Source organism: Schistocerca americana, chromosome 5 (genome assembly GCF_021461395.2).
Source record: "Schistocerca americana isolate TAMUIC-IGC-003095 chromosome 5, iqSchAmer2.1, whole genome shotgun sequence".
In the NCBI taxonomy this organism is placed as follows: Eukaryota; Metazoa; Arthropoda; class Insecta; order Orthoptera; family Acrididae; genus Schistocerca; species Schistocerca americana.
In genome coordinates, this window is record NC_060123.1 from 565353934 (window position 1) to 565378144 (window position 24211).

At 47.7% G+C, this 24211-nt stretch overlaps 1 protein-coding gene and 1 non-coding gene across 2 annotated transcripts in view; both read left to right on the plus strand.

Annotated features, from left to right (window-relative positions):
• LOC124616537 (monocarboxylate transporter 12) overlaps positions 1-24211 on the plus strand; it is a 678171-nt gene that overhangs the window by 598394 nt on the left and 55566 nt on the right. The window contains exons 4-6 of the mRNA XM_047144854.1: positions 9765-10039; positions 20066-20161; positions 20261-20382. Coding sequence (XP_047000810.1) covers positions 9765-10039; positions 20066-20161; positions 20261-20382 — 493 coding nt within the window. The remainder of the gene's footprint in view (positions 1-9764; positions 10040-20065; positions 20162-20260; positions 20383-24211) is intronic.
• On the plus strand, positions 6926-7000 carry Trnas-cga. Its single transcript has one exon. It is a non-coding gene; the product is annotated as a tRNA-Ser (tRNA).

Here is a 24211-nt window from a genome sequence, read left to right on the forward strand (position 1 = left end):
TCAGTAGGTTTCACACCTTCAGTACCCAAAAACCGAATAACAGAACGCCGTTCTTCTCTGGTGCAAGTCGCAAGTGGGGCGGCCATCTTTATACTGATACTGCGTCGGTATGTGTGCATCTGCACTATGCTGCCACCTACAGGCCATACTGGACGCTGTTTGTAGCACGCTTACCAGCTTACAAAATAACGGCGCGGAATTTCGATTTGTTATTACAAATTTAAGGTTTTCATTTGACTCACCCTGGTACTTTGTATCATCCATCTGCGACAGTAAAATTGAGATATAAGTGCTTAAATATCTGATGAAAATGCCTTCTCCAATTTATATGTAGTTCCTGTAATGGGCTAGAAATTGTTTCAATAAACGATCCAACTGAGATCACAACACAGGAGTAATTATGCAATGGCGTTAAGGAACATGGAAACCATTTTCAACACATACTCTAACTGCGACTTCATGGTTCAGCACATATCAAACTAGTCTCTATAACAAGGTATGATTGAATAAATGGTCTCTAGCCTAGAATCCATGCATTTGCAGACATAAGTTCCTTAGACCTTTTTCGTTCCGTATCCTCTCATCGCTCAATCTCCAGAGTTTGCATACGGTGGAAAAGTCACCCTTTATAACTAAAATTCTTTTACGATTCCAGAATGAGATTTTCACTCTGCAGCGGAGTGTGCGCTGATATGAAACTTCCTGGCAGATTAAAACTGTGTGCCGGACCGAGACTCGAACTCGGGACCTTTGTCTTTGTCTCCGCAATATCCTTTCTTGCAGGAGTGCTAGTTCTGCAAAGTCCGCAGCAGAGCTTCTGTGGAAGTTTGGAAAGAAGGAGACGAGATACTGGCGGAAGTAAAGCTGTGAGGACGGGGCGTGAGTCGTGCTTCGGTAGCCCAGATGGTAGTCTGCCTTCGGCAGTGACACAGTGCGGACCGTGTTGCCTGCCGGCCGCGCTGTGGTGCGCGCGCCTGTTTGTTTATACCGGAGCAGCTTCGCGTGTGCGGTGTTGTGAGTCTAGAACGAGATGGCACACTCGTACAGAAAAACGACTCTGAAGTTCAGTTTTGCGAACGACTATACACGACCAAAGGTACACGAGAATGAATGTTTATTAAGAGAAGAGGTAAAAATCGATCCACAGGAAATCGTGGGAATCAATTTATCGATCGTTTCAAGCGTCGTCTATGTCAAGCTTGTTGACAAGGCTGCTTGCGAAAGACTTCTACAACGATCACCGAACGGGTATCGTGTCTGTCATGCCGACGGTAATGTTGGTGCGGTTACGGTCGATCACGCAGGAATGGGGATCCGTACTATACGAGTCTTCGAACTTCCGTTTGAGTTCCCGTCTGAACTTGTTACCGACGCCTTTCGACCATACGGTACAGTTCTATCCCATGTGGCCGAAAAATGGACGAGTTTTACCACGTAACCCGTTTTAAATGGGGTGAGACAAATGCGGATAGAACTGCGAAAGCACGTCCCCTCTTATTTGTACATAGGAGGTTGTCGAGCGATTATAATCTATGATGGACAACCTCGCACTTGCTCGGGGTGCGGAAAAGAAGGTCACGTCCGCTCGTTAATGCCTCCAGCGACGTTTAGTGCAAACCCCACGGGATGACGTTCAGGCGCCAAAACAGATGACTGTCTTACCGTTGACCTTTGTGGAAGCCCTGAGAGGCGATATGAGGGAGATTTCCGATGGGCACCAGCAGCTGCGCCCTATAGAGAACACGGACACTAACGGACTGTAACTCCGACCACCGGTTCCACCACAGCAGACGCAGGACACCACACAAGAGATGCAGCTGACGGCCGCTCCAGGCTCATCCGTGGTGGCTGCCAGTGCTTCCACCGAGAGCGTGATAGGCCAGGCACAAGACGGAGGATACGCAACCGCCGGCCGCGGTGGTCTAGCGGTTCTAGGCGCTCAGTCCGGAGCCGCGCGAGTGCTACGGTCGCAGGTTCGAATCCTGCCTCGGGCATGGATGTGTGTGATGTCCTTAGGTTAGTTAGTTTTAAGTAGTTCTAAGTTCTAGGGGACTGATGACCATAGATGTTAAGTCCCATAGTGCTCAGAGCCATTTGAACCATCTGATACGCAACCCAAACAGCCGATGCGGAAGCAAGGCAACGGAAACAGCGTTCGCCGAAGAAAAGAAAGAAGTGTCGACTGACTTCTGCTGACGATAGCCATAGCCCCAAGGGGACAGTGGACGACAACGACAGTATCGACCTGAGACCAGTGGATTCAACAGATACCGAGTTGACGATGCAGGAATTACACAGCGACGATAACTTGAACTCTCCTTCTGGTGACCGGAAGGCAGAAGTGGAGATGACAATTGTCCAACATCAGAGCGGTGACAACGTTGCCTCCCATCCTTCGACCAGTTCCGGAAATATGCTGGGGGACTGGGCGCAAAAAATGGACCAACAGGAACAGAATGAAAACACGAACGCGACGATTGAGGATAGTCCTGGCCAGAGGCCGGGAGGGGTCGGGAAATGTTGAACAACTTAGTGTGGTTTTACTTCCGCCAGTACCTCGTCTCCTACTTTCCAAACGTCACAGAAGCTCTCCTGCGAACCTTGCAGAACTAGCACTCCTGGAAGAAAGGATATTGCGGAGAAATGGTTTAGCCACAGCCTGGGGTGCAGATAGACGCTTAATGACACCGCCCTACGACTGATGAACACACGCCAAGCGTACCGCATTGCAACCATAAACATTAATGACATTCGGACACCGCTTAAAATTCAAATGCTGAAAGATATGTTACGCGCTGCGGACGTGGATATTGAAGTGCGTTTCACATCGCCGCCAGAGTTCTACGGCTACGAGGCACATTATTCAGTGCACGATGAAAGTGGATGCGGTGTGGTGATTCTCACCAGGGAAGGAATAGGACTGGAGGACGTCAAGTCTCTCCCTTCGGCACGTGGCATAGCGATCACTGTCGACGGCGTTCGTTTCATCAATTTATACGCGCCATCTGGCTCCACAAAACGAAGAGAAAGGGCGACCTTTTACACCGAAGATAGAGCACCGTTGTTCGCTGGACGCTATGATAACTATATAGTGGGCGGCGACTTTAATTGTGTCGTCGACGAAAAGGACCAAGTACCTCATTATGTGCCATGCATGGAACTGCGTGCGTTGATTACCGAAATGGCGCTTCTGGATACCTGGGAACTGCAGCATGGCGACAGACCGGGTTATACGTTTGTAACGGGGCACTCGGCGAATAGACTTGATAGAGTGTATGTGACACGAGCTCTACGGACGGCGATACTGGATGCCGAAATCTGGCCAGCGGCTTTTACGGATCATATGGCGTACGTCTGTACGATTTCACTAACGCGTCAGAAGATATGGCGGAGTAAGGGTCACTGGAAAATGAATTGTGCACTTTTACGTGACACTGAATGTCGCCGGTCGATAGAGGCGGCCTGGGAGACCTGCGTTCGCCGCCAACGAGCATACACCTCGGTTCTCCAGTGGTGGATCAAATGCGCAAAACCAACGTTACGGAGAACGTTGATACGATACGGGCAGGACAAATCGCAGTGGAACCGCACAACGGCGGATTTTTATTTTACAGCCCTGAGGGAGCTGATGACCCAACAACCATCGCCGGAAAGGCACACGGCCGTGCGCAGGTTAAAAGCCAAGTTATTACAGCTGACGAGACTAAGAATGGAAGGTATAATGGTCCGGGCGAGATTGGCGGACACAGTTGCTGCCGAAACCCCCTCCATGCACCATGTAGTACGTGAACGCCAACGACGACGCAGGACATTGATCAGGAAACTAATCTCTGAAACTGGCAAGCAAGTTGTGAACCAGCGTGATATTGCGCATGTGTTTACTGACTATTTCTGCCAGTTATATGGACCTGTACAAGTGAACCACGAGACACTACGTGATGTCATCTCGGAAATGCCAGATAGAGGACCACCACTGGATGCACAGACTTTCAACACAGCGATAACAGAGGACGATCTGACAGATGCAATTGCCAGGGGGGCTCTGAACAAGTCCCCAGGGCAGGACGGCTTCCCAATTGAATTTTACCGCGCCTTTGCATACCTCATGGGACGGACCTGGATTCAGATGTACAACGAACTCCTGTTACCGCAGACTGAGATACCTGCCGAGTTCACGGAGGGTATCATCATCCCAATACCCAAACCACGCGGTGGCAAAAGGCCAGGAGATTATAGACCACTCACTCTCTTGAACTGCGACTATAAGATTTTCGCGTGCATCCTTGGGGCTCGCCTGCGGTCTTCACTTTCTGATAGACTCCTCATAGATCAAACTTGCCTCGGCGGTAAGAGTAACGTATATACGGCGCTCGGTGACTACCGAGATATCATCGCATTCGCAGCGGCATGCCGAGTGCGTGGGGCACTCGTCGCTATTGACTTCGATCATGCGTTCGACAGAGTGGATCATACCTTTTTGCATGCGGTGATGGGCAGATTGGGAATCCCACAGGCCTTCATTCTGGTGATCATGCGACTGTTACACGGCGTGCGATCAAAGGTCTCGGTGAATAGGCGGGGCACTGACTACATTGTTATTTCAAGGTCAGTTCGTCAAGGTTGCCTCCTTTCGATATTTTTGTATGCAATGGCTTTGGAACCTTGCCTATATGGTCTCCGAAGACGGTTGGAGGGAGTGCCGTTGCCACAACTGACCTTTCATTGCCGCGCTTATGCTGACGATGTGATGCTGGTGGCAAGGACAGGCGACGAAGTACGTACGGCGTTGGCATGGACACAGCGATACGGGATGGCGGCAGGAAGCGTGCTTAATCTACAGAAATCACGCTGCATGAATGTCGGTCGAGGATTACAACCGGGGGAGGAAGGCCCGCTCATGTTAGTTAAGACCATAAAATGTCTAGGTATTACGTTCCACACGGATGTGCAGCGGACAGCAGCGGATAACTACCGACGCATATGGAAGCTGATGCGGACAATGGTGCTGTTACAGAAATTAAGAGCGTTGGATATGATTCAGAGGGTGACCTATGTTAACGTATACCTAGCACCGAGACTCACTCACGTAGCGCATGTCCTGCCTTTAACGCGCACAATGGCATCACGGATACAAGCAACTTTAGGAACCTACGTGAGTGTGGGACAGCTGTTTAAGATCCAATACACAACGCTTACGCTACCACCTGGAGAGGGTGGACTTGGTCTAGTGAACGTATATGAAAAGGCACGGGCGTTATTCGTCAGTACGATTTTCCGACAGTGGCGCCGTCAATCTCGCAATATCTCGGGTGCGTTGGCCGATGTACTAGCGCCCACTTCAATGCTGCCCCCAGTCAATGTGGGCCATATTTCACCGAAGCTGCCACATTTCAAGTCTATTTTCTTTTTTTTTTTTTTTTTTTTTTTTTTTTTTTGAGCTTAGCTATGTCAGAGATTCCTTCCCAACAACACGACTACCGACGACGCGAGATGTATACCAACTCTTACTGCGCCGGTGCCCCAGGAATACCCTGGAAAAGAAGTACCCAGACAAGAACTGGCGACAGATGTGGCGCGTTATACGGAACGTTTACCTCCCAACGTCGGTACGCCCAACATGGTATGTGGTGGTAAATAGGAAGTTCGCAACGAATCAACGGCGGCACGCGATTCATTTGGCAGACACTCCACTATGTTTAGGCTGCGCAACAGTGGACACTGATGAACATCGTTTAGCATGTAGTGGGACGGCTCCAGTGTGGCACTTGGCACAACAGATATTGGCGTTCCTGTTACGCTCCACCCCTCACACAATTTCATCAGACACACTGTTTTCCCCCAAGAATCTTATTTTCCGGTCCAGTGCAGTGACATGGGTACTGGGAATGGTGGTGGGCTACGTGTATAACGAATCGGAAAAGGACAAAATTGATTTTTGGCATTTTCTCCTGGATGGACACACGAAGCTGCAACAGCATAAGAAATATGGGCAAGACTTCGCTAATTACTTGCGACTTAAATTTACCGATCCGCCGGCCAGATGGAGTGCAACGGGTGAGAGATGAGATAGACGAAGAAGCCGAGATAGACATCGATCACACTTACGGACCGTTAGTTAATTTCGAGAAGACGACCCAGTCTTACACCAACATCTGGAGAACGAGTAGATAGATGCCTCTCTTGCTCTATCGAACGTCGGGTCGTGAGCAGGTGTCGCCCCCGACACGAATTTCATTTCATTGCTACAGGAGCATGTTTCTTTTGTATTTGTACTATCAGCAATGTCTTAATGTCTTTCATTTGGGCATTTTCACTTTTATTCATTTCCTTAGTTAATTAATTTTCAGCCGGCCGGTGTGGCCGTGCGGTTAAAGGCGCTTCAGTCTGGAACCGCGTGACCGCTACGGTCGCAGGTTCGAATCCTGCCTCGGGCATGGATGTGTGTGATGTCCTTAGGTTAGTTAGGTTTAATTAGTTCTAAGTTCTAGGCGACTGATGACCTCAGAAGTTGAGTCGCATAGTGCTCAGAGCCATTTTGAATTAATTTTCTAATTAGCCACTATTTGTTAACATATGGACATTGTAGACACTATTTATGAGGTAGTAAAAAAAAACAAATAAAAGAAACTAAAAAAAAAGATGGTAGAGCACTTGCCCGCGAAAGGCAAAGATCTCGAGTTCGAGTCTCGGTCCGAGACACGGTTTTAATCTGCTAGGAAGTTTCATATCAGCGCACACTCCGCTGTAGAGTGAAAATTTCATTCTAGAAACATCCCCCAGGCTGTGGCTAAGCCATGTCTCCACAATATCCTTTCTTTCAGGAGTGCTAGTTCTGCAAGGTTCGCAGGAGAGGTTCTGTAAAGTTTGGAAGGTAGGAGACGAGGTACTGGCAGAAGTAAAGCTGTGAGGACCGGGCGTGAGTCGTGCTTGGGTAGCTCAGTTGGTAGAGCAGTTGTCTGCGAAAGGCAAAGGTCCCGAGTTCGAGTCTCGGTCCGGCGCACAGTGTTAATCTGCCAGGAAGTTTCATCTTGTACAATTATTCTCAAATAAAAAGCGTTTATCGCATTTTGATCGTGACACATAGTAAAAATAATAATAATATTTCACACAATGTCCTTCACCGTGTTGAGTTTAACATTTTGCATTATTTAATATATCCATCCATATGGGGACGCCAGATGCTACTGTATTTTGGCTCAACTGAGCTGTGATCTTTGGGAATAAAGCTAAGACTCCAAGAGCAAGAAATATTGTCAGTCGTTACAATACTCGGCCGGCACCACGTCAACGGACTATATCAGGTCCCGTGTGAGGACGGCTCTAGGGCTGAAGACTGTCACAACAGCGAGAACGGCTCCTCGCCTACGGAGACGGCCGTCGTGCCTCCCCGACTAAAGCCGTCGGCACACGGACCGCGCTGTCGAACGTTAACGTTGAGCGTGCTGAGTTCAACGTGCTGCTGAACGCTCAAGAACGATGCTACTTGTGCATACGGTACGTGGGTCCCAACGTGGTATACGCGATCGTAACGCACTCCAGCGGCAGCTTAGGAATGTTTCTGGTTCGTAACTCACACTGTTTACCTAACGGGCGAGCGTAAAATGCCCACGCTGGCATTATTAAAACGCAGTTTTCCTCCATCGTCCACGAAAAGGAAAATACCATGTCCAATCAATAAGGACACAGGATTATAAAAGTTCTATTACAAACAGTGCGGTACAAATTTGAAATACTTCTCTGCATAAGATAAACATTATTTCATCATTCCCACATTTTAGTAAAACCCCAAGGTTAGTCTTACTTCATCACTGTTCCTACCCAGTAGCAGAATCTTTGCAACATGTGAATTACGAAGCGTAAAAGAAAAAGGAGCAAAATTTCTTTATACAAGTAGTGTAAGCTGTCCTGTAGATTAAGCCAGTCGAACAAAGTCACCCCTAAAAAAAAGGTGAACTTATATTTACATAACATCAAATATTGTAGTATATACTTATAGTAAACTAATAATAAAGTATCAGAACCTAATAAAAACCTGAATGTTAGAAAAAGAAAAGTTGGAAGTGTCAAGACGCGAACCACCGCCCCAACGAACAAATGGCTCCAAACCAGTGACGCTACTCATTACGCATTCTTTTTAATCTCATTTTGTTCGTTTTAGTTCGTTGCAGCTGCTCGGGGCGGACGTCGCAAGACATCCGTTTCAGTTCGTCGTTTATGCATTAACTCAGTTTTTTTATTGCAGAGGGCTGCTAACCCTCCGACCGAACACATTTTTCATTTTGTTCGTTGTTGATCGTTGTATTTGGTCATTGCGGACGTCACATGACATCCGGTCAAGTTCGTTTGTTGCTCCTTCCACTCAGTTTTTTTATTACAGAGGCCAACCAGCCTTCTGACCGAACACGCTGAGATACCGTGCCGGCGTGCTAAACCAACTACACACCCACACACACATACCATCTGATCATGTGTTGGCGTTTGCTGAAACCCTAATCGTAGATATGTTACTAATTGAAATGTACCAAGAACAATGCGTTCTGGGGGTATCTTTAATGTGTCGCTGCCTTCAAATAGCCTACTCCCATAATATGCAAGTTACCATAATTCTTTTGCCCGAATATGATGTTTCTCATTATTTTATTGGAACGAATCACACAGTTAACAACGGGTTTTCCAGTGATTCTCCATTTGCGGGTGCTCAGAAACGGCACGTACAGGGTGCTACAAAAAGGTACGGCCAAACTTTCAGCAAACATTCCTCACACACAAATAAAGAAAAGATGTTATGTGGACATGTGTCCGGAAACGCTTAATTTCCATGTTAGAGCTCATTTTAGTTTCGTCAGTATGTTCTTCCACCTACGCTCAGTGGAGCACGTTATCATGATTTCATGCGGGATAATCTACTTGTGCTGCTGGAACATGTGCCTTTACAAGTACGACACAACATGTGATTCATGCACGATGGAGCTCCTGCACATTTCAGTTGAAGTGTTCGTACGCTTCTCAACAACAGATTCGGTGATCGATGGATTGGTAGAGGCGGACCAATTCCATGGCCTCCACGCTCTCCTCACCTAAACGCTCTTGACTTTCATTTATGGGGGCATTTGAAAGCTCTTGTCTACGCAACCCCGGTACCAAATGTAGAGACTCTTCGTGTTCGTATTGTGGACGGCTGTGATACAATACGCCATTCTCCAGGGCTGCATCAGCGCATCAGGGATTCCATGCGACGGAGGGTGGATGCATGTATCCTCGCTAATGGAGGACATTTTGAACATTTCCTGTAACAAAGTGTTTGAAGTCCCGCTGGTACGTTCTGTTGCCGTGTGTTTCCATTTCATGATTAATGTGATTTGAAGAGAAGTAATAAAATGAGCTCTAACATGGAAAGTAAGCGTTTTCGGACACATGTCCACATAACATATTTTCTTTCTTTGTGTGTGAGGAATGTTTCCTGAAAGTTTGGCCGTACCTTTTTGTAACACCCTGTATACATATAGGCTTGAAATGTATGCCAATATGGCGCCTCACAACTCTGTACTGAAGGGAGACGGCGTGCGTGTGACGTAGGTGGTGTTGTGCCATCTCATTGGTCAACGCTCAGACGCACGCTCAGAATATCTGACATGCCAGATATTGCTCTGCACGTTCGGAAAGACTCCCGAACATGCTATGACGTCAGAAACTCGGCACGCTCAACGCTCAACGTTCGGATCCACCGTCCGTGTGCCGACGGCTTAACGCTGGCCGTGTTGCAGGGCTGGGCTTCGGGCTGATCTACCTGCCGGCGATCGTGAGCGTGACGTGCTACTTCGAGAAATACCGGTCGCTGGCGACGGGCATCGCGGTGTGCGGCTCGGGGCTGGGCACGTTCCTGTTCGCGCCGCTCACGGACGCCCTGCTGACGCACCTGGCGTGGCGCGGCGCGCTGCTCGCCATCGCCGGCTTCGTCCTCTCCTGCGTCCTCTTCGGCGCGCTCTTCCGGCCCCTGCAGAGCTCCGAGCCGGCCGCCGAGGACGTGCCCATACAGCAGGTAGGCGGCGCCCGCTCAGTACCACTGCACCAGCAGCGTCTGAAAAGTCCCTACACACACTGTCACAAACCTTTCTTTCTCTCTTTTCTTTCTTTTGCTACTGCCTTTATCCCGCACTGTGCGCAGGATCGGCAGGCTAAAGTACGGATTTGGCATGGTTTATTTTAAAGGGGTGGTCGGATGCCCTTCCTGCCGCCACCCCATACCCCCTGGGACGGAATTAGTGTACCCCAGCTGTCTGCGTCTAGTGTAGATCTTGAAATAGTGTGAATGTGTTTCAAGCGTCTGCGAGTCGTGTAACTGAGGCGTGACGTGGGGATCAGCCCGGTATTCACCTAGGAGGATGTGGAAAACCGCCTAAAAACCACATCCAGGCTAGCCGGCATCGAGTCGTGTAACTGAGGCGTGACGTGGGGACCAGCCCGGTATTCACCTAGGAGGATGTGGAAAACCGCCTAAAAACCACATCCAGGCTGGCCGGCACATCGGCCGTCGTCGTTAATCCGCCAGGCGGATTCGATCCGGGGCCGGCGCGCCTACCCGAGTCCAGGAAGCAGCGCGTTAGCGCTCTCGGCTATCCTGGAGGGTCACACTGTCGCAAACCTGTAAGACCAAAGTTATACACACAGTAGAGGATCCTAAGCTGAGATTTTTCTTTTCGGGTTGATGCATAAATTCGCAGCGTTTTTCCATACGTTTAATAAACACAACAGATACACATGAGAGAGACTCAAGTAGGACTGTTGGTATTTTTAAAAATATCTGGACTCCGATGTATCGATAATTCGGATAATTTATAAATTACAGAGCGCAGCAATCAGCCGTCCTTTTTTTGCAGGTTTTATTACGCAAATCCAGATTTCGGCTAGTGCGTAGCCATTATCAAAGCACTATTTTCTGATCTCGATGTATGTTAGTTCCACGTCGTTCGGGCGTCAGTCACAGTTGAGTATCAAAGTAAAGCAGTAGCTTGTCATATCTTCAAGTGGCACTTTCACTGCAGTTTTCGAAAGTATTGCTGTTTATTCTTACTTCGTCACTGAGATCCCGGCAACTTCATTCTCGCGACTTAACATGAGTTTTGTGGAAATAATTAATTCCACACAAGTAAAACATTGTATCTCTGCGTTTAAGTGATAGTGCTTGTTGGGTTTGGTGGCTCAGTCAGTAAAGGCTGGACCACTGATCTAAATTTACGAGGTTAAAATCAAGATCACTTGTTTCACCTGTACCAACAATTTGCTAACTTGAAAAATGCCAAGCTGCTCCAGGGTGTGCAGACCATTAAACTGATACGCCAGTTCCAACGCTTATGTTAGTATCCCCAGTTAGTCTTACTTGGCATAGATCCCTCATAGGTCAGAAATATTCCAAGATACGATGCACGAGTGTTTTGTAAGCAATCTCCTTTGTAGACACCCTCTTTAACTCTTCTTGGAGGATTCCGCTTTACAAATCTGGAATCACGTTCCTTTCCAATTTGGTCTCCAGTTTTTCCGAAGGTTGCACTGTCCAATCTCAGAGTCGCTGTCCACACGGATGCTACTGGAAATGTTATAGCGTGTTTTTCAAATCTAATCCTCATCTGTAAACTGAACACATCAGTTCTTTCGCGGGCATTGTCTTTCTCATCCACTGAAAATAATATGACCTTCAAATCAAGTGCATCACGAAATCTTTTGTAAGAAATGTTTCTCTGGTGGCCATACGAAGTTTCGTGGATTGATTTGATATGTGGCGTAAGTGTTTAAAAACTTCAGAAACTTTTTCGACGCGGCACTACGGAACCCATTTTGAATGTTCAAAGGCACACAGGGCCGTGAGCAAACTGCAAAGACTACAGAGACATCTCGTGGTTCTTACTTGACGAACAAGCTGCCTTTCTTATAACGTCGTGAATGTTAGCCAATCAGCAAAAGCATTGCAAACCGATGTCGGTCTGCCTCGAAGGACAGATCTACAGACATGTATTACCCAGTCATTTTACAGTTGCCGACGGCAGAATGCGGATCTACGCTTTGTTTACATACTGACGGGGTCGTAGGCGTTCGACAATACTCGGCAGTACACGAATGGTGCACGTGGCTCGGCATTGTACAGTCACGTTACTGTCATAGTGCGTTACTATTGCTGTGTATTCATAGCGGCTGCTGAAATGGAAAGTGATCGCGCAACCATACGTTATTTAAGACTACGCTCAGACAGAAAGGTCTTGATTAATAACGTAGTTCAATTCCGACGAGAAGAAAAACGGAAAGGTTTACTAATACCGTTAGAAAGAGCTCTAGAGAGAGCAGCAGCAGCAGTAGGAAAGAGTGTAAGGACAGTGAGTAATGTTGTGAACGATATCATGAAAGCCAGACAGAGTGGTAGAAAAATTGTGACATCAAGGAAGAAGGGACTGAGGAAGAAAACGAAGTGTCTCTGTGACTTTGATAAGTGTTTGCTGAAAAGAACGTTCTTGGAATACTACGAATTTAAAAGAGAAATACCCACCATTCGGAAGCTTTACGACTGGGCGGTTACAGACATTAATTTCACGGGGAAACGAACCACTTCTGGAAAATTTTGAAGGATATGATGTCTCATTTTAAAAAAATGTAGAAATACACTAACTTTTCTGGTTGAGAGGGAGGACATTGTAACATGGCGTGCACGCTTTCTTAGAACATTGAGAGAAAACGATAAAAGTGCGAAGGAATCTGTAATGTATACTGATGAAACATGTGTGCATACACACTATCCTGTCAGTAAATGTTGGCAGCATAGTGACGTACCAGTGGTTCGGAAGAATGAAAGTTCTGGACAAATAGCATTAGTGGTCCATACGGGAGGAGAAATGGGGTTCATTGAGGGTGCAGAGCTCATCTATGATACGAGATCACCATCAGAAGACTATCATAACAAAATGAACGGTGAAAATTATATAAAATGGTTGCAAGAACGTTGCAGGTGGAAGTTTTGTGGTATTAGACAATGCATTCTACCATTGTGTTCACGAAAATCAAGCTTCTAACACATCTTCTGGTAGAGTAGATATTAAATCATAGCTGACTAAGCATATAATTTCTTTCTGTGCGGAGCTCTTGGAAGTTGTCAAACGTTGTAAACCGGAACCCGAATATGCAGTAGATAGAGTACTAAAAGAATCCGGGAAAGAACTTTGTCACGCTTTCCACCATACAACTGTGATATGAACCCCATTGACCTTATCTGGAACTGAATTAAACAAAAAGTTTCATCGAACAACATCAGCAGCAGCCGCGCGGGGTAGCCACGCGGTCTTAGGGGGTGCGTTGCCACGGTTCGCGCGGCTTCCCCCGTCGGAGGTTCGAGTCCTCCTTCGGGCATGGGTGTGTATGTGTTGTCCTTAGCGTTAAGTTAGTTTAAGTTAGATTAAGAGGAGGTGTGATAAAATAAAAACCACTATGGACGAATACTGCCAAAGAGACGCACTGATGGACAAAGCTATTGACACTGTTATTATTGAACTTCAACGAGACACTTGACGATGAAATTTCGTCTCGTGGTTCCGAGGATATATCGGACGAGTCAGTTTCAGACTTGACATAGACAAATGCTTCGGACGTCAGCAACAGGTACACCGAGTCAGCAGATGAAGCAGAATTGTGTGCAAATGAGCTAAGTGTTCAGCATTTACATATGGATCAAAGGTTGCTGAAAACATTTGATTAACTTTTTTCCCTAGGTCGCATTTTTTTGTCCCAGTCTTTCTTTTTTTTAAATCCATGTAGATGTGATTTTGATTATTTTTATTTTATGCATGATAATATTTAAACGTTTGAAAGTGCTCTTGTGTTGATTAAGAAACAAATGTTGAAAAATCTGTTTATATTGTTTGTTCAAAAAAATGTATTTTTCGCTACAAGATTTAATAATATAATGATCAAAGTCATTCCGATAAAGATATGAAAATTTTAATGGTAGATATTCTCGCGCGATATTCCGAAAATTTTTTTTTGTCCATTACTTGCAAACGAGGGCCTACTAGGAGGAATCGCTCCAGAATGTGATTCCTGGGACCCTAACCTACACCACCATATATATGGTTTCTAAGGATCACTCTTGTGGGGACCTCTCTTTGTTAGTTATTACATCGAACACCAAAATTTCTATTTCATTTTCATTCCTTATTCTTTCCTGTAGAATAATGTATTAACAGGGACTCTATTTTTATCTACTGCTTGCCCAATACATGTTTTGGATCCAAAGTCAATAGTTTTGTTTTAGTTCCACACGAGTCTCTGTTTAATAGCAAATGTATTACGCGCTCGCTTCAGTTATTAGATCGTAACACATCAGGTTTCTTTCTTCATTTTCTACGTTGTCCTGTAGAAGAGTGTACTCAAAGCTAATGTACCGTTGACTCCTAAACGTACGCATAGGTGTATTGTTCGACAGTAAAACAACATTTTTATATTCCTCTACTGGCCATTAAAATTGCTACACCAAGAAGAAATGCAGATGATAAACGGGTATTCATTGGACAAATATATTATACTAGAACTGACATGTGATTACATTTTCACGCAATTTGGGTGCATAGATCCTGAGAAATCAGCACCCAGAACAACCACCTCTGGCCGTAATAACGGCCTTGATGCGCCTGGGCATTGAGTCAAACAGAGCTTGGATGGCGTGTACAGGTACAAGTGCCCATGCAGCTTCAACACGATACCACAGTTCATCAAGAGTAGTGACTGGCGTATTGTGACGAGCCAGTTGCTCGGCCACCATTGACCAGACGTTTTCAGTTGCTGAGGGATCTGGAGAATGTGTTGGCCAGGGCAGCAATCAAACAATTTCTGTATCCAGAAAAGCCCATACAGGACCTGCAACATGCGGTACTGCATTATTCTGCTGAAATGTAGGGTTTCGCAGGGATCGAATTAAGGGAAGAGCCACGGGTCGTAACACATGTGAAATGTAACGTCCACTGTTCAAAGTGCCGTCAATGCCAACAAGAGGTGACCGAGACGTGTAACCAATGGCACCCCATACCATCACGCAGGGTGATACGCCAGTATGGCGATGACGAATACACGCTTCCAATGTGCGTTCACCGCGATGTCTCCAAACACGGATGCGACCATCACGATGCTGTAAACAGAACCTGGCTTCATCCGAAAAAAAGACATTTTGCCATTCGTGCACCCAGGTTTGTCGTTGAGTACACCATCGCAGGCACTCCTGTCTGTGATGCAGCGTCAAGGGTTACTGCAGCCATGGTCTCCGAGCTGGTAGTCCATGCTGATGCAAACGTCGTCGAACTGTTCGTCCAGATGGTTGTTATCTTGCAAACGTCCCCATCTGTTGACTCAGGGATCGAGACGTGACTGCACGATCCGTTGCAGCCATGCGGATAAGATGCCTGTCATCTTGAGTGCTAGTGATACGAGGCCGTTGGGATCCAGCACGGCGTTCCGTATTACCCTCCTGAACCCACCGATTCCATATTCTGCTAAAAGTCATTGGATCTCGGCCAACGCGAGCAGCAATGTCGCGATACGATAACCCGCAATAGCGATAGGCTACAATCCAACCTTTATCAAAGTCGGAAAGGTGATGGTACGCATTTCTCCTCCTTACACGAGACATCACAACAAAGTTTGACCAGGCAACGCCAGTCAACTGCTGTTTGTGTATGAGAAATCGGTTGGAAACTTTCCTCATGTCAGCGCGTTGTAGATGTCGCCACCGGCGCCAACCTTGTGTGAATGCTCTGAAAAGCTAAGCATTTGGATATCACAGCATCTTCTTCCTGTCGGTTAAATTTCGCGTCTGTAGCAGGTCATCTTCGTGGTGTAGCAATTTTAATGGCCAGTAGTGTATTATTGTTCATTTCGATTGTTTTTTTGTACAAGAATGCGTTAATACAATGTATATTTGTTTGATTTGCTGCATATAAACCAAGTACTGTTCACGAACCGTGCTACAAAAGCATTTTTTAAAAGAAACAGATTTAAAATTATAATCAGAAAGCACCCTCTAAATATGAAGTTACAATTTATTCAGAGGCAGAAAGAAACAAGTTTTGACTGTATGAGCTTTCGGGCAGAGAACCTTGCCGCTCCCTTTTGACATGGCTGTAGTTACGACCTCTCACAACAGCCTCTGAAAGACTACACTGGTGCAAATCTGCAACACACCAGATTACTTTAAACTAAAAGTTTTAACAATTTACACAAGTACACAAACCACGCACCCCCGTATGAGGGATGGAAATGGTACAAAACACTAACAATTAAAATATTAACTTTGCCACCGAAGGTGCAACTTGATTTTAACTTCTATGAAAAGTCTTATGGCGAAAGGGTGGCAACTTTATATACTAAAATGATCATTTAAATAAAAGCCCATGAAATGCAATCTTATATAAAATTCTACAAGATTGGCCAACCCAAGTTAAGATGCTCTACAGTACACAGATACCGCCTCTCAAGATGATAGGCAAGATCAAAGCATATTTCAGGACTTAGGCTGTTACACTCCAAGCAATAAATTCGTTAACACACCAAATCCGACAAACACGACAGAGGCAGCTACTAACTTACGGTAGATTGATAGGGAGATTACTGAACAACCCGAACCGCAGGTTGCTCTAACCCACCCCTACTCCACAAGGGAAAAACGGACCACCCAATTTATAAACAACCACCTTCCCGTGGGTGGGCAAACGGAGAAGAATGGTGGGACGACCCCAAAGCAAAACGGCTGGTGACCTCACCAAGAAAACAAGTAGAATTTAACAAGAGTAAATGAAACAACACACACTCCTGGAAATGGAAAAAAGAACACATTGACACCGGTGTGTCAGACCCACCATACTTGCTCCGGACACTGCGAGAGGGCTGTACAAGCAATGATCACACGCACGGCACAGCGGACACACCAGGAACCGCGGTGTTGGCCGTCGAATGGCGCTAGCTGCGCAGCATTTGTGCACCGCCGCCGTCAGTGTCAGCCAGTTCGCCGTGGCATACGGAGCTCCATCGCAGTCTTTAACACTGGTAGCATGCCGCGACAGCGTGGACGTGAACCGTATGTGCAGTTGACGGACTTTGAGCGAGGGCGTATAGTGGGCATGCGGGAGGCCGGGTGGACGTACCGCCGAATTGCTCAACACGTGGGGCGTGAGGTCTCCACAGTACATCGATGTTGTCGCCAGTGGTCGGCGGAAGGTGCACGTGCCCGTCGCCCTGGGACCGGACCGCAGCGACGCACGGATGCACGCCAAGACCGTAGGATCCTACGCAGTGCCGTAGGGGACCGCACCGCCACTTCCCAGCAAATTAGGGACACTGTTGCTCCTGGGGTATCGGCGAGGACCATTCGCAACCGTCTCCATGAAGCTGGGCTACGGTCCCGCACACCGTTAGGCCGTCTTCCGCTCACGCCCCAACATCGTGCAGCCCGCCTCCAGTGGTGTCGCGACAGGCGTGAATGGAGGGACGAATGGAGACGTGTCGTCTTCAGCGATGAGAGTCGCTTCTGCCTTGGTGCCAATGATGGTCGTATGCGTGTTTGGCGCCGTGCAGGTGAGCGCCACAATCAGGACTGCATACGACCGAGGCACACAGGGCCAACACCCGGCATCATGGTGTGGGGAGCGATCTCCTACACTGGCCGTACACCACTGGTGATCGTCGAGGGGACACTGAATAGTGCACGGTACATCCAAACCGTCATCGAACCCATCGTTCTACCATTCCTAGACCGGCAAGGGAACTTGCTGTTCCAACAGGACAATGCACGTCCGCATGTATCCCGTGCCACCCAACGTGCTCTAGAAGGTGTAAGTCAACTACCCTGGCCAGCAAGATCTCCGGATCTGTCCCCCATTGAGCATGTTTGGGACTGGATGAAGCGTCGTCTCACGCGGTCTGCACGTCCAGCACGAACGCTGGTCCAACTGAGGCACCAGGTGGAAATGGCACGGCAAGCCGTTCCACAGGACTACATCCAGCATCTCTACGATCGTCTCCATGGGAGAATAGCAGCCTGCATTGCTGCGAAAGGTGGATATACACTGTACTAGTGCCGACATTGTGCATGCTCTGTTGCCTGTGTCTATGTGCCTGTGGTTCTGTCAGTGTGATCATGTGATGTATCTGACCCCAGGAATGTGTCAATAAAGTTTCCACTTCCTGGGACAATGAATTCACGGTGTTCTTATTTCAATTTCCAGGAGTGTATCACCAATTACTTAACTTCTAATAAACTGCGATTTCTCGAGAAGACCTTGCGCAGCACCCCCAAATCGCTCTCCCGAACCGTCCGCTGCCAGCCGCTTCAACGGACGCAGGAAGGCGCGCCGATGTCCCGTCTCACGGCGTCGCAGCTCGCACCGGCCAGACCGATGTCGTGGGTTGACTCCTGTTGCTCTCGTGTCGACCTCGAAGTCACTACCCCTCGCTATACGCCGCGGCCTACTGGACTCACGTGGCGTCATCACATGCGCCGACGCTCACGACGGACAAGTCATCTGGTGTCTCAGTGCGCGACCAACCAACCGATCGATCCAACCGGCAATGACCATTGCCTGAGCAACTCGAGCAAACTGGCAGCCTAATGCGCAGACTCAGATGCAGGAACTAAGCCCCGACCGGGCGACCACTCGCTGAGTTCTCTTACTGGCGGAGTGAAAAGACTCATTTTGTCGGCTTTAAAGGTTGATCCGAACGAAAGACATACTAGCACTCTGGACGACAGACAGACACTAACTGCCTCACAAATGCGGACGAGAGACTGACCCAGACTGACTGACTGGCGAGTTTTTTTTTTCTTTCCTTTATTGTAATGTTGATACCTGTACAGGTAGGCTGGCAGCAGCATTCTATGCCGCTCTTCAGCCTTAGAGTATACAACGAGAAAAACAGTAAGAATACTCATAATTGACATAATGGGGGGTAAAAAAACAGTAGACATAGAATACAAAACATGGAGCCGTTGACCCTCGACGATAATCCACGCTACAAACTGTTGACACGACACACAAACACTGATGATTTCGATGGCACATGTGAACGATGGAGCGTGACGGTGAACACTAAACACAAAACACGACGGCACACACGAGAAACGGATGGTGACGATCTCCAGCGCGCGAATGTCCACGTAACGTGTGCGAGTCCGGGGACCTGCCAAGAGTGGGAGAAGGGTGAGGGGGGGAGAGGGGAGAGCAAAGATGCCAATGGCAGTGGAGATGGGAAGAGGAGTGGAGGGATGGGGGGCCCAGGGGAGGAGTGGGGAGAAAGGGAGGAGGGAGGGAAGGGGGAGAGAAGGGAGAGAGGATGCCCAGAGGAACAAACACAGGAAGAGGGAGGGAGGATCAAAGTTGGTAGGAGGGGTAGATGGAGGGGAGGAGGGCATCATCAGGGAGGGGTAGCTGGCGGAAGCCACCTTGGGAGAGGGTGTGGAGAGTGGAGAGATGGAGAGCAGGCGGGACACGGAAGGACAGGCGCGGGAGGATGGGAGAGACCAGCGGATGATGAGGATCGAGTTTGCGGAGGTGTAGAGGATCTGTATCCGTTCGAGGAAAAGGAGGAGGTGGGGGAAGGGAATTAGGTCGTACAGGATCCGCGTGGGGGAGGGGAGACGGATGCGATAGGCGAGGCGAAGAACATGGCGTTCTAGGATCTGAAGGGATTTGTAAAAGGTAGGGGGAGCGGAGATCCAGGCAGGGTGGGCGTAGCAAAGGATAGGGCGAATGAGGGATTTAGACTGGCGAACTCGTAGCGCCCCTTAAATGCACGTGAACAGGCAACCTTTCCCCTTTCCCACCAGAGGGAGACACCAAAGCTGTGATTGCCACAGCGGTGCCACCGCCAAAAACTGAGGGCGACTGCGTCACACTACGCCCTGCGGCGCGCTCTTCAAAACAGCAATTTTTACCACGGCTCAGTAATGAAAACATTGTGACTTACCCTCGAAATGTATAGCTAATTTTGATACTGGACACTGAACGAGAGAGCGGAGCCAGTAAGAAGTCGGTGTGTTGAGCAGATCGCCACCGGCAACCTGAGGTCGGCGGAAGAACAGGCGGCTGACGCGGAGGAAAAGCGTCCCATGATGCAGCGCGCCGGCTCGGCGGAGGCGCTGGTGGGCGGCGCGGCGGCGGCGCGCGCGGGCCGCCTGGCGCAGTCGCAACCCGCGCTGCAGCTGCTGGGCACCGGCACCGCCACCCCCCACCACCCGCACCACCACCACCAGCACTACCAGCAGCTGCACGGCGTGCGGCGCGCGCCCAGCGCCGGCGGGCTCATGCAGCGCAAGGACATCCTCTACAGCGGCAGCCTGCACAACATCCCGCTGCACCACAGGTACGCCCACGTCTACAGACGTTAAAGTAACCTCTGGCGTGCCACAGGGGAGTGTTATGGGACCATTGCTTTTCACAATATATACAAATGACCTAGTACAGGAATCTCCAAACTTGTAGTCCGCGGGCCACATTGACTCCTCCACGAAGTCATAAGGGCCAAGATCTACCTAGTGGGATTAAAGCACCTTAGCACTCCATGATCACCGTAATGTAAGGCTAAAGGAAAGACGAAATCGCAAAAATCTAAGGTTGTGGGAATATCTAGCACTGAAACGAACTACGATTTTTATTTAATTACATAATTTTGATTGGTGGACGTACCTGACCGAAATTCTGGCGTATTTTATTCTGGCGAATTTCACAGACAAAAAAGTATGTCACTGCACATTCTTCACGAAAGTGTCCCGCAAAGTTAGCGAAATCTCAAAATCATTGTTAGCAACACTATTACTGCAAGACGTAACAGAGGTAGAGTATGTCAACGCATTGTTATTTCAAGCGGCGCAACAATAAGTTTAGTTATGTAGTCTTGTAGCGAGTAGCAGAGACAATGTCGCGGTGTATTGGTCACGATAGGCCTCGATACTCAATTGTTGGCAGTATAGGTACCACCTCAAATATTTGGCGGGCCGGATACCGGGGATGTCCGGCCAGCTAACGCGGGCCGGTTTGCCGGCCCTCGCGGGCCGGTTTCGGCCCGCGGGCAGTAGTTTGGAGACCCCTGACCTAGAAGATAGTGTCGGGAGTTCCATGCGGCTTTTCGCGGATGATGCTGCAGTATACATAGAAGTTGCAGCATTAGAAAATTGCAGCGAAATGCAGGAAGATCTGCAGCGGATAGGCACTTGGTGCAGGCAGTGGAAACTGACTCTTAACGCAGTCAAATATAATGTATTGCGAGTACATAGAAAGGAAGATCCTTTATTGTAAGATTATATGATAACAGAACAAACACTGGTAGCAGTTACTTCTGTGAAATATCTGGGAGTATGCATACGGAACGATTTGAAGTGGAATGATCGTATAAAATTAATTGTTGGTAAGGCGGATGCCAGGTTGAGATTCGTTGGGAGAGTGCTTAGAAATAGTCCATCAACAAAAGAGGTGGCTTACAAAACACTCGTTCGACCTATACTTGAGTATTGGTCATCAGTGTGGGATCCGTACCAGGTGGGGTTGACAGAGGAGACAGAGAAGATCCAAAGAAGAGCGGCGCTTTTCGTCACAGGGTTATTTGGAAAGCATGATAGCGTTACGGAGATGGCTCTTTATTCCCACGAAGTAATGGCCGCTATCGACAGGGTATCTCAAGTTGATTCCGTATTTCTAGATTTCCGGAAAGCTTTTAACACCGTTCCTCACAAGCGACTTCTAATCAAGCTGCGGGCCTATGGGGTATCGTATCAGTTGTGCGACTGGATTCGTGATTTCCTGTCAGGAAGGTCGCAGTTCGTAGTAATAGACGGCAAATCATCGAGTAAAACTGAAGTGATATCAGGTGTTCCCCAGGGAAGCGTCCTGGGACCTCTGCTGTTCCTGATCTATATAAATGACCTGGGTGACAATCTGAGCAGTTCTCTTAGGTTGTTCGCAGATGATACTGTAATTTACCGTCTAGTAAGGTCATCCGAAGACCAGTATCAGTTGCAAAGCGATTTAGAAAAGATTGCCTTATGGCAGGCGGCAGTTGACGCTAAATAACGAAAAGTGTGAGGTGATCCACATGAGTTCCAAAAGAAATCCGTTGGAATTCGATTAGTCGATAAATAGTACAATTCTCAAGGCTGTCAATTCAACTAAGTACCTGGGTGTTAAATATACGAACAACTTCAGTTGGAAAGACCACATAGATAATATTGTGGGGAAGGCGAGCCAAAGGTTGCGATTCATTGGCAGGACACTTAGAAGTTGCAACAAGTCCACTAAAGAAACAGCTTACACTACACTCCTTCGTCCTCTGTTAGAATATTGCTGCGCGGTGTGGGATCCTTACCAGGTGGGATTGACGGAGGACATCGGAAGGGTGCAAAAAAGGGCAGCTCGTTTTGCATTATCACGTAATAGGGGAGAGAGTGTGGCAGATATGATACGAGAGTTGGGATGGAAGTCATTAAAGCAAAGACGTTTTTCGTCGCGGCGAGATCTATTTACGAAATTTCAGTTACCAACTTTCTCTTCCGAATGCGAAAATATTTTGTTGAGCCTAACCTACATAGGTAGGAATGACCATCAAAATAAAATAAGAGAAATCGGAGCTCGAACAGAAAGGTTTAGTTGTTCGTTTTTCCCGCACGCCGTTCGGGAGTGGAATGGTAGAGAGATAGTATGATTGTGGTTCGATGAACCCTCTGCCAAGCACTTAAATGTGAATTGCAGAGTAGTCATGTAGATGTAGATGTAGATGTGGATGTTTGGCAAACTCAAGTGGCAGACTCTGCAAGAGAGGCGCTCTGCATCGCGGTGTTGCTTGCTGTCCAGGTTTCGAGAGAGTGCGTTTCTTGATGAGGTATCGAATATATTGCTTCCCCCTACTTATACCTCCCGAGGAGATCACGAATGTAAAATTAGAGAGATTCGAGCGCGCATGGAGGCTTTCCGGCAGTCATTCTTCCCGCGAACCATACGCGACTGTAACAGGAAAGGGAGGTAATGACAGTGGCATGTAAAGTGCCTTCCGCCACACACCGTTGTGGAGTATAAATGTAGATGTAGATGGCTACCCCTTTCACACGAGTGACTTCCTTGTCTCAATCACTCGAGAAACTGCCCCTGGCGTTTCATTTCTGTACTGGGTCTCGTCTGGTTAGAGTGGTCATTTATGTTTACACGTCAGCACCAAAATTACGTGAGTTATGAGCATGCTCGTGAGAGCTGTCAGCTGCGAAGTTTGGCATCGATGAAAGTGAGGCCATGAGGAACTGTCCTTTTCACGAAAAAAATCGAAATATACGAGGGTTGCCCAGAAAGTAATACACTGAATTTTTTTGTCAGCCGAAAACAATGCTACGAATGCGAAACGTTACTTATGTATTATCTGAAGTCTCCTGAGTGAGCGCGCCAAGTTTCCGTCACTTCCGACAGATGGCGTAGCTGCAGGACAGTTTCAAAATGGCGTCTGTAGGTGATGTCCGTTACAAGCAACGTGCCGTCATTGAATTTCTCACTGCAGAGAAAGAAACTGTGAGGAATATTCACAGTCGCGTGTGCAAAGTCTAGGGAGCATTTGCTGTTGACAGAAGTACAGTTAGTCGCTGGGCACGGAGGGTGGGGTCATTAAAAGGCGGTTCGGCGGAGCTCCACGATTTGCTGCGGTCGGGGATACCATCCACGGCTATCACATCCGACCTAGCCCCCTCGGACTTCCACCTGTTTGGGCCATTAAAGGATGCCATTCGTGCAAGATATTTTGGGTGCGATGAGGAGTTGATTCACACAATGAAGCACTTGCTGCCCCACGAGGACAAGGATTGGTACCAACAGGGCATACACGCCCTTGTTTCGCTCTGGAGGAAGGTCATAGAACAGAATGGAGATTAAGTGCAAAACTAAGGTGTGTAGATAAGACACCAGTCTTTCGTGTGTGTAATTCTCATTATGTTCAATAAAGAATTGTTGAAGAAAAAAATGTGATGCATTACATTCTGAGCAACCCTCGTAGTAACAAATGTAAAAACAGTTGATTAGAATAGAGCTTATTAATGTCCAAAGCAGAATTCATAGAAGAAGAAGCTCTTGAAAGGTCATGTGGTAAATTTCTCACAATCCTGAGAACAGAAAGAACCAGAAAAGCGTCATTCAAACATTTCAGAGCATACACATTTATTTCC